Here is an 11,596-nt window from a genome sequence, read left to right as displayed (position 1 = left end):
CGACAAGCAGGTGACAGAGGGGGGGGGGGGGGGGGGAGAGAGAGAGAGAGAGAGACAGAGAGAGAGAGAGAGAGACTGTGAAACAGAGATCAACCTGTGAAAACAGAGACCTCCCAGGCTTCTGCACTAGAGGTATACTGTGATCTGAGAAAATGTTATGTTTATTTAGCAGGTGTTTAAAAGCTGAGCTTTTAAACACCACATTTAGGCCTCATTCACACTGTAATCGGTCGGCACGTACAGCTCCCGGGAAGGACGGGGCTGCGTGTGATTAGTACGCAGCCCCCGTCCTTCTCTATGGGACTTTGCAGCCGTATGGGACTTTGCGTGCCTTGAAAGTCTGAATGACATTGATGATACAGGAAGTAGAGAAAGAGAGGGAATCACACAGAACATGCTATAGGAAGTACACTCTCCCTGCATTCCCAGAGCGCAGCATGATGGCTGGTTGTAGGAGATTACAGATTTCTCTGATTAAAATAAATTGTGTGAATTTTCTGACTTCATCACATCTGCATTATTTGATGGATATCATAAGTAGCTTACTGAATGAAGCCTAATGCTTTTAACATTTCAATACAGTTTTGGTAGACTCATTAAAAACTGTTTTCTTCAGTCCCCCATATAACTTTTTGTACTAATGAGCATCAAGTATGACTTTTGTAGCATTAACAATGACATTATATTGAATTTTAAATCCTGGTTGCTAACAGACAGTAATCTTAAAAAAATAACAGATGGCTACATCTGCTTTAATTAGGCAGTAGAATATACACATAGTTATGGTACAGTTGGATCGAGAAAGAAAAAAACAAATTACAGAAACTCCTGGCAAATATGCAAAAGAAAGTAATAATAGAGTTCAAACCTAAGCTGTCAATGCAACAGAAGGTGAAAGGAAATTCAAAAGTTTACAGTTGTCATTAAAATAGGAATAGTGTGAAATCTACAGACCGGGGACACCTTTTCTGGTGACAACACTTTAGAAAATATTTTCCCTCAGTTTGGGGAGAACCTACTCTAACTTCCCATTGTGTCTAAGGGACAGGAAGTGAGGGGAAACCTTTCAAAATGGACAAACTTAGCAGAAAAAATTAAACAAGTTGCAGAGGCTTTAACCATTTCCTACTCAAACCAATACCTAACAAAGTGCTGACTTTTGATATACTGTAAATCTACAAAGGCCTGTAAAGGTATGAGATAAACCAATGCTTAGAGATAGATAGATAGATAGATAGATAGATAGATAGATAGATAGATAGATAGATAGATAGATACTGGCTGATTAATAAAAACTGGGGGAAAAATAGCACACAACTGTTGTTGTTGCCTGTACTGACCATACAAGTTTCAGCTTTCATTTATTTTTTCGAAAAAAAAATTCTGATTAATTTGTGTAGATTGTGATTTTGGGTTTATATATTTTTTCTAGCTTTGTTGCATCAGCCTTATATATATAGACAGATATATTCGATTAGAATGTATCTGTCATTTTAGACGGGCCCTTTAATGCATGTTATTGTCTGTTTAATATTAATATGTTAAAACTAATTTGTCCAAATTTGTTTCTCTTTTACACTGTATTATAATGTTATGAAAATCATACCTGAGAAGTGATATTCCCTTTAAGTAAAGAATCCTTTGAGATTTCAATTCCAATCCCAGAATCATCAGTATCAATGAGATGATCCACTGGAACACTGGACTGAGGTCTAAGGAAAGCAAAGTCTCCTTCAGCTGAATCCAACGCTACACAAACATCATACGAGTAAGGCAGTTGTAATGTTCCACTATTAAACTGAGAAAGAAATCTGGGATCAATTGTAGGATAGAGATTTGCAGCCAAAGATCCAAATGAAGTGGGAGACTTGGATACTCGATATTTGGAGATGATAGCTAGTATCACTGTCAACATGAAGAGAAAAGAAATCAATGCCAAGGCTATTACCAGGTAAAATTGTAAGTTGGACTGAGACTCTGATTTACTTGTCTGATCGGTCATTTCAGGAATCACTAGCTGAAAGTTATCTGCAATCAACAGGTTTAGAGTGGCAGAAGCAGAGAGAGGTGGGGAGCCATTGTCTTTTACTATAATAACAATGCTATGCTTTAAAATATCTTTCTCTTGAAAAACACGAGATGTCCTGATCTCCCCTGTGTGTTGGTCAATGGTAAAATAAGATGGTTCGGCCGTTTGCAAAAAATAAGAGAGCCAGCTGTTGTGTCCAGAGTCAGCATCCACAGCTACCGCTTTGGATATTAAAGAACCTTGTTCAGAGGACCATGGCACTAACTCAAAGTAGATAGATAGATAGATAGATAGATAGATAGATAGATAGATAGATAGATAGATAGATAGATACTGGCTGATTAATAAAAACTGGGGGAAAAATAGCACACAACTGTTGTTGTTGCCTGTACTGACCATACAAGTTTCAGCTTTCATTTATTTTTTCGAAAAAAAAATTCTGATTAATTTGTGTAGATTGTGATTTTGGGTTTATATATTTTTTCTAGCTTTGTTGCATCAGCCTTATATATATAGACAGATATATTCGATTAGAATGTATCTGTCATTTTAGACGGGCCCTTTAATGCATGTTATTGTCTGTTTAATATTAATATGTTAAAACTAATTTGTCCAAATTTGTTTCTCTTTTACACTGTATTATAATGTTATGAAAATCATACCTGAGAAGTGATATTCCCTTTAAGTAAAGAATCCTTTGAGATTTCAATTCCAATCCCAGAATCATCAGTATCAATGAGATGATCCACTGGAACACTGGACTGAGGTCTAAGGAAAGCAAAGTCTCCTTCAGCTGAATCCAACGCTACACAAACATCATACGAGTAAGGCAGTTGTAATGTTCCACTATTAAACTGAGAAAGAAATCTGGGATCAATTGTAGGATAGAGATTTGCAGCCAAAGATCCAAATGAAGAGGGAGACTTGGACACTCGATATTTGGATATGATAGCTAGTATCACTGTCAACATGAAGAGAAAAGAAATCAATGCCAAGGCTATTACCAGGTAAAATTGTAAGTTGGACTGAGACTCTGATTTACTTGTCTGATCGGTCATTTCAGGAATCACTTGCTGAAAGTTGTCCGCAATCAACAGGTTTAGAGTGGCAGAAGCAGAGAGAGGTGGGGAGCCATTGTCTTTTACTATAATAACAATGCTATGCTTTAAAATATCTTTCTCTTGAAAAACACGAGATGTCCTGATCTCCCCTGTGTGTTGGTCAATGGTAAAAAAAGATGGTTCAGCCGTTTGCAAAAAATAAGAGAGCCAGCTGTTGTGTCCAGAGTCAGCATCCACAGCTACCGCTTTGGATATTAAAGAACCTTGTTCAGAGGACCATGGCACTAACTCAAAGGCAGGGCTATCAGCATCTGATGATGGATACAAAATGGTTGGTGAATTATCATTCTGATCTACTACACAAATTCTTAGAGTTGTGCTGCTGTTCAGAGATGGGTTCCCATTGTCTTTGGCATTGACCTGGAAAATAAATTCCTTTTGCAACTCATAATCAAATGTGCGTTGTGCATAAATAACTCCAGTTTCTGAGTTAATGGATATAAAAGAGGACACTGGATCTTTCTCATTGCTGATACCAGTTATGGAATAAACTACTTTGGCATTATTTCCACTGTCTATATCTCTTGCTTGAACACTGAATATTGAAGCTCCTGGCAAATTGTTTTCTTGAACAAATGCACTGTAAGTCAGCTTCTGAAACTCAGGAGCATTGTCATTGACATCAGACACATCTAGTTGGATAACTTTTTTAACAGTCATTGGAGGTGAGCCTTTGTCAGAAACGTGAATAGTAATGTTGTAGGATGACATTGTTTCTCGATCCAAAGTACTTTTTGTAATGATTTTATAGAAATTGCTTGCTGATGACTGTATTTGAAATGGCACATCACCTGTGATAAGACATTGAACCTCTCCATTCTCTCCTGAATCTTGGTCATGAACTTCAATCAAGGCCACCACTGTTCCAGAAGCTGTGTTTTCAGGGATAGGAGTAGTCAAGGAGGTGATGGAGATCTCAGGAGCATTGTCATTCTGATCCAATACTTCTATTATGACTTTGGAATGTGCAGGCAGTCCACCTCCATCAATGGCTTGCACAGAAATGTCATAATGCTTTGTTAATTCATAATCCACATAACCTTTAGTTGTAATTTCCCCAGTGCTAGGATTAATTTCAAACATTTGCAGAATATTATTTGCCATGGTACTAAACAAATATGTAATCTGTGCATTCACACCTTCATCCCCATCAGTCGCACTGACCTGCAGAATTGTAGACTTTAATGGTATATTTTCTTTAATGCTTACTTTATATACTTCCTGGGTAAATATAGGTGTATTATCATTAATGTCAATGATGGCAATCTTAATCAGAATGCTTCCTGTTAGAACAGGTTTTCCTCCATCAACAGCTGATAGAATTAGTTCATGATACTTCTGTGTCTCTCGGTCTAGAGGCTTTTCTAGAACTAGTTCAGGAAATATACTGCCATCAGAGCTGATCTTTTCTTCTAAGACAAAGTGTTCATTTGAACTAAGATTGTAGCTTTTTAATGTATTTATTCCTATATCCAAATCTTCAGCTTTCTGCAAAACAAATCTTGCTCCTGGTGAAGCAGATTCACTTATTTCCAATCTAATTGTTTCATAGAGAAATCTTGGTGGATTGTCATTTATATCTTGAATTTCAATCTTAACATTAAAAACATTTAAAGGATTGTCAGTAACAGCATCAAAGGTCAGGACACAATCAGCAGCAGCCCCACACAGTGTCTCTCTGTCTATTCTGCTTGCAATAAATAGATTACCATTATCCAGATTTATGCTGAAATATTTTTCAGACAAACGTGAAACAATACGGGGTTTTCTTACTGAAAGATCCTTAATATTCATTCCAAGATCTCTTGCTAAATGCCCAACGAATGAACCTTTTCTCATGTCTTCTACAATGGAATAATGAATCTGACCTGTAACTGAATGGCACAGCCTGGAAATTAAAGAAATCATTACTTGCCACCTGAGTCTTTGTAGTGTCTGTCCATGCTGCATCTTCAGTCAGATATTGCTTTTCTTGTTGGCAAATTATAGGTGAAATAATTGGAGGATTAATTGAGATGAAGTGTCAGAACACAGAGCTTCTTCTATGAGAGATCTGGAGCAGTCACATCCCATGCAGAAATACTTTGTATTTTTCTTTGTAATTGTGTCCTGCCTGCTTCATAGATGTGCTTCTGGATCTACAATGTTTCCATTATTGGTCAACAGTGGCGCTTTGAGGTTGAATTGGGGAACTGCAGTGCCTGATAATTATTTTCCAAGACAATACTTGAGACATGCTTTTATCTGGATCAAGCGTGTATATAAAACTTAAAAATATATTACACTGTACTTATGTGAATATGTTTTAAGGATTTCAAGAGGCTACAATAAATGTTTGGGTCAGGACAACATACTTAAAATAAGGCATACGTGCAGTCAGTTGTGAACATAAAATGCACATGAATTAGGATAATGTAACTATGCTGTAGCCTATCAAAAGTATTGCCCTGAAAGTTTTCGTTTTTCTATTTTCCCTGTTAGCGTGCTTTATTACCTTTTGGTCCTGCCAGTAGATACATTATTTTTCTACTTTCTGCGGTAGGAGAAACAGTCCAACAAAAATCCAGAAAAAAGTCACACTACCAGCACATGGCGGACCTAGGCTGTACTCTTATCATCAATCTTCAAAGCAGGAAACTTTAGGAGAGGCTGCCGTTCAAGACTAATTGGGATTTATCCTCATAAACATGCAGAGATAAAAACACAGAAGACAGCACCTACTTCTTCAGAGCTCTGAGGAAGGGGGGATTTCATACCGCCATTTTTTTCCTGTGTGTTTGTACATATACATACTGTAGCTCTTTTCCACTTGTACTTCTGAGTAGTGGTAGCTGTGTGATAATACATTGTTTGAGAAAGTAATAGTTCAATGGTTAGGTAGAGGTGGGATAGGCTTCCCTCAAGAGATGAGTTTTCAGGGATCACCTCAAGGCAAACAGAGTAGGGGATTGGGGTAGTGAGTTCTAGAGGGGAGATACTCTAGAGAAGTCCTGGAGGTGAGAGTGGAAGGCGTTGACAAGGGAGCTAGAGAACAGGAGGTCTAAGTGGTTGTTAATATTTTTGGTGACTGGAAGCCAGTGGACAGTATGGCAGAGAGGTGTTGCAGATACTGAGCGGTCAGTGAAGTGGATGAGTCTTGCAGTAGCATTTATGATAGACTGGAAGGGAGATAGCCTGTATAGAGGTAGGCCAGTGAGAAGACAGTTGCAATAGTCGAAACAAGAGATAACAGGTGAGTGGATTAATATTTTTGTGGTTTTAATGGTTAGGAAGCAACATATTTTGGAGATGTTATAGAGGTGAAGGTGGCAGGATTTGTACAGTGATTGGGTGTGAGGCTTTTTAAAGGAGGGAGGAAATATCATGAGCTAATTTTTTCAAAGACTCAGTTTTAAGAAGTGGTGTGAAATCCAGACTGATAGTTGGTAAATTAGTGACCTGCCTGCAAGGACACCAGAGGGGTAATATGTGGAGTTGAGAGATATATTTGTATGTCATCAGCATACAGATGGTATTGGAAGCCGTGTGAGGTTATCTGATGACCAAAGCAGGAGGTGTAGATAGAGAAAAAAAGGAGTCCAAGGACAAAGACTTGGAGGACCCTTACGGAAGAGAAGTATGTAGATTTGTAGGTGGCATTAAAGAAGTGCTTAGATAGGTAGGAGGAGAACTATGAGAGAGCAGAGTCTTGGAGGTCAAGAGAGTGGTGTTTTTTGAGTAGGAGCGGGTAGTCAACTGTGTCAAAAGCAGAAAAAAGGTCTAATAGCAAGAGTAAGAAATAGTGGCCATTGTTTTTAGCAGTCATTAAGTCATTAGTGAGTTTTAGGAGGGCAGTTTCAGTGGAGTGTTGTGGGTGAAAGGTCAAGGAGGTTGTTATCAGTGAGATGGCAGGTTAGGTGGTTGTAGATTAGGCATTCTAGGAGTTTGGAGGTGAACAGGAGTAAGGATATTGGTCTGAGATTGTTCAAGTTGGTGGGGTCCGGTGAGGGTTTTCTCAGTATGGGGGTGACCAGTGCATGTTTTAGAGGGACGGGGAAGATACCAGTAGAGAGAGAAAGACTGAAGATGCGAGTAAGAGAGTATAGAATAAAGTAAGAGGTTGACCAGAGTAGTGGTGAGTGAACAGGTTCCAGGGGGCAGGTGGTGAGCTAGATGTCAGAGAAAAGCTTTGCCACCTCCTCTGTAGTGACAGGGTCAAAAGAGGAAAGCAACAAATATGTTGGCAGACCTGATATGCTAATTGGTAAAGATAACTGTATAGTGGAGATTTAAACACAAATCTCAGCTATCTTGTTTTTGAAATGAATGGCAATGTCATGGGCAGGGAATATGTTAGTGGGTGAAAATAGTGGGGGACAAAGTAGAAATGTAAAGGTAAAAAATAGTTGATGAGGGCTCAATGAAAGTATGTTAATGAGAGTGACAAAATACATCTGTTTGGCAGCATGGAGGGAGGAATTATATTTTAGAAGGGCGACTTTATACAGGGTGACGTCTTGCAGGGACCTAGATTTATGCCACACTAGCTCAAGTGCATGGCTATGTCTTTTAAGTTTTCTGGCCTTTTCTGTTTGTCTAGGCTGTAGTGGACACAGCCTAAGTCTGCATGTAGTGAGAGGAGCCAGTGTGCCTAGGAAGGGCGAAAGTGAGCTGTTGAAGACAGTAGTGGCTACGTTTGGGCAGGACAATGGTGCCGCAAGGTTTATTGCGGTTTAATTAGTTGAAGGTAATTGATGTTGATCCTACGGACCACAGACTCAGTACGGGGTAATGCGGTGTCATGAATGACGTGGAGGGCTCAGGATTTGTCAGGCGCTACATGTCAGGCATCTCGCCGCAGTGCGAATGTAATTTATTGTGTGATTGAGCTGTATTGCTATGTGGTGTTTATGCGCTGCGTCGCAGTACGAGGTAGAATGTACCCCGAATGTATAGCTTGTTTTTGTATATTTTATTACATTAATAAATTATATTTTTCAATCAAAAAATGGTGAGATTTTGTTGTAGAGGTAGTCAGTACCAGAATAGCCCCTATCCCGCCAAGCAACAAGCAATTACCATCTAGGCCACAGGGTCACAATGCTGCTGGTCAATTTCACTGGAGAACGGACAGCTTTGTCACCCTATTACAGGAAGAAAAGTAATAAAAGCTGTACTGGCAGGATCAACAGATAAATAAAAATGGTTGGGTTAATGCTAGTGACAGACTAAAACATATATGCAATTTTTGCATTTAGTCCCCTCAACATCATGTTATTGCCTGCTGATCCTGCCATGAGTAAAAAATAATAATTTCCAGTACAAACCTGAAAGATTTTAATAACACTACTCAAAACTAAAAAAGAAATGTTTTGGCTGGAATGCCACTTTAAAGAGTTTCTCTGTTTTCATTTTAAGAAAGTGATGAATTGTAAAATTAAACATTTATCTGCATTAGGTATAACTATAAAGGTAAGAGCTGCATACAATTTCTAAGTAATCAATATACTTTATGCCTTTTTAAGAAAGTAAAGTAAATGTTATTTTTAAAATTGGTTTGTCTAGAATATGTTATACATTTTGTCTACTGACTTGATTTACTTATCGTCTACAGTAAAAAACAAACTTTATGTAGAGCTTTACAAAAAATAAAAATAAAACAGGAAATAATTATAAATGTTGCTATTACATAGTATATCACATTGTAATAATTATTTTTAGCTTCCAATAAAGTTGGCAAGGATTATAACCCTTGTCAGGTTATTACTGCTGACAGATAGAAAGTGAGGTAAAATTTGGGACACAAACAGAAATAAAAATCTGATGGTACATATCTCCCCCTACGCAGATATGGAGGTACCGATAGCAGTAAAAAAAAAACCCACAATATAAATCACACTTTATATAGTTATGGATAAAACTATGAAGCTACAACTGATTGCAAACCCGTATCTGTGTTCTGTAGATCTTTAGATCTTTCACTTTCATGGGATGGTAATGCCCACTCTGCTAAGTAATCTACACAGTTGAACATATTGAGGGCCTATTTACTTCAGAAGTATTAGGCTGCATTGACATGTGAAGTCCCAACACAAGAAGAAGGTAATTTGCCTTATGTTTTATTCCTTCTGTTCGCACCAATATGCTCTTTTGATGTGCACTAAAAAAATTTAGGATGCTGTGAAACATTGTAAGGCGCCATGGTACATAGCAATAACATTGGGACAGTAAAATAGAAAAAGCACTGCAATGCCATACTGATCGTGCAATACAAGTCTCTGTCAATCCTAATTATTACAGAAGACACATGCTCCTGCGCTTGACAGTGGCTGCCTTAGAAGTATGCAAAGAACCAACCAAACTCCACAACACAAGCAGGTGCGTAACTAGAAATCACAGGGCCCCATAGCAAAAATTGAACTACAGCATATATTATTATTATACAATATTATTAAATGCAGTTTGCAATAGATCACTGTCCCTGAATGCAGGATACGTACATCCAGAGACAGTGATCTATTCAAAACTGCATTTAATCATATCACACACATTACGTGCGCACTGCCGCTTACAGATATGGCCGCTATCACCTGGTCATTAACTTCAGTGGGTACAGCAGCCACATCTAAGTGGGACACCTGACATTCTTGTCACAATAATCTGTATGTTTCTGCTGCAGGAATGCCAGAACGTCATGTGTAACGAGGCCTAATTCTTTAACAGTTCCACCAATAAAGCTGGGAATATGGGATTTACAATTACACAAGAGGGGGTTATAATGTCCAGCAGCTAACCGCACTAAAACGCACTGTATATGGTGTGAACAAGCCGTAACCCTTTTTTCTCTACGCAACTTTAGGACCTGACTCCCCCCTGTCCCACCCCCCTCATTAAGTGGCCTTGGAGTGTGAAGGGCGATTTGAATAATAATGAGGAATGGCGGGATTTGCATATGAATACCGCGGCTCATTATTATGCAAATACCGTAATTAGCATATGAATTTGCCGCGGCCAGTGTTAATGGCTCCTGCAGCTCAATGAATGTGAGAACAAAGGCTTCAGTCCCTGCCCCCCCCCCTTACCTGCCAGCAGTCCAGATCACACTTGCACTCCGCTGCTTCTCCTAATCTCCTAAAGCCGAGCACAGACAGGAGATAATTCTGCCCTCCCCCACTCTACACTGTGACTGTGGCAGGGGAGAGGATTGCAGGTTAAGTGTCCTTAGGTTGCGTGCGACCGTGCAGTGTTTGACTTGCGGCCGCACGGAAATTAAGGACCCCTAAACCTCCCTCCTGCTCCTGACCGGGCCCCCCTCTGGTGCGGGCCCCATAGCGCCCGCATGGGTTGCTATGGCGGTAGTTCCGCCCCTGAACACAAGTAAAAAAGGCACCCTATTTTAGGTATACCGTTTTTCTATCCCAGGGTTAGTTTTGTAGTTGAAGCAAACATTTACCTTATTATGACACTTTTTATTAATTAATTATCATATTCTAATATATAGTGCTAATATATTGTGTAGAGATGTGCAGCATACACAGACCATTCATATCTGTTCATACACCTGGTAGAGTTAAATGGGACAACTTCTACAGTAGTCATAGAGAAACACTCACAGGGCATATTTATTTTCATAAACTCTACTCAAAAACGAAACATTAACATTTCTTCAATTTTTCATCCAGACATTGCTGAAGTGCATCAGTGCCTCCCACTTCCTTCTCTTAATAATCTGGTAATTTTTACAACTATTACTTATGATGCAGGTGACGTATACTTAAACACATCCACTGAAGTCACATTGCTGTCTTTCACATACAGAAATATCAGTATGAAGGGTCTTTCTCAGCTGCCAATCAAACTGAAGTGTGCCTTGAAAGTTTGAATGACATGGGTGATACAAGAAGAGTAGAGAGAGAGGAAGCCCCACAAAAAAATGCAACAGGAAGTACTCTCTCCCTACATTTCCCAGATGTCACATGATGCCTGGTTACAGGAGAAAAAAAGATTTCTCTGATTAAATAAATTGTGTGTATTTTCTGACATGATCACATCTGGATTGTTTGCTGTATATCATAAGGAGAGGAACTGAGGAGAGGCCTTTCCAAATGTGTATGTATAAAATCACTCGCTGGAGTGCAAATGACTTTATACACACAATTATCTTGGATTGCAGAGGCATCTGCAATCACTTTGGCACCCACTCGACTCTAAGGGTATTATTTGGTCAGGAGTGCGATGGGTACACTGGATTTTTGACCTTTCCAAATGGACGCAGCAGAAAAAACATAAAAAAATTCAGGGGCTTTAACCATTTCCTACTCAAACCAAAACTTAACAACATTTTGGCTTTAGATATACTGTAAAGCTAAACAGGCCTCTAGAGGCATGAACCAATGCAGAGAGCACAAAACTGGATTTTGTTACCTTTAGTGACCATTCAGGTTTCAGCTTTATTTTATTTCCCCAA

The 11,596-nt window shown here is 39.0% G+C and overlaps 2 protein-coding genes across 6 annotated transcripts in view; both read right to left on the bottom strand.

Moving 5' to 3' along the window:
• LOC108795461 (protocadherin gamma-A4-like) overlaps positions 1-11,596 on the bottom strand; it is a 290,173-nt gene that overhangs the window by 134,314 nt on the left and 144,263 nt on the right. The gene's annotated exons all lie outside the window — the stretch shown is intronic.
• LOC108795450 (protocadherin gamma-B5-like) lies at positions 1,601-4,989 on the bottom strand. Its single transcript, XM_018566696.1, has 2 exons — positions 3,354-4,989; positions 1,601-2,268 (listed from the first exon to the last, which is right to left on the bottom strand). Exons 1-2 carry the CDS (start codon positions 4,987-4,989, stop codon positions 1,601-1,603), a joined length of 2,304 nt encoding a protein of 767 aa, XP_018422198.1.

The sequence above is a fragment of the Nanorana parkeri genome, unplaced genomic scaffold, assembly GCF_000935625.1.
Source record: "Nanorana parkeri isolate BGI_ZX_2015 unplaced genomic scaffold, ASM93562v1 scaffold969, whole genome shotgun sequence".
Lineage (NCBI taxonomy): Eukaryota > Metazoa > Chordata > Amphibia > Anura > Dicroglossidae > Nanorana > Nanorana parkeri.
This window is presented reverse-complemented; position numbering and strand designations above follow the sequence as displayed.

What these genes read in the sequence shown, in the direction of transcription:
- LOC108795450 (XM_018566696.1), bottom strand. Translation starts at nt 4,989, where the DNA reads ATGAGAAAAGGTTCATTCGTTGGGCATTTAGCAAGAGATCTTGGAATG. An exon ending in GCCATGGTCCTCTGAACAAG is followed by an intron (nt 2,269 to 3,353) that starts GTTCTTTAATAT and finishes CCTCTGAACAAG; the next exon opens with GTTCTTTAATATCCAAAGCG.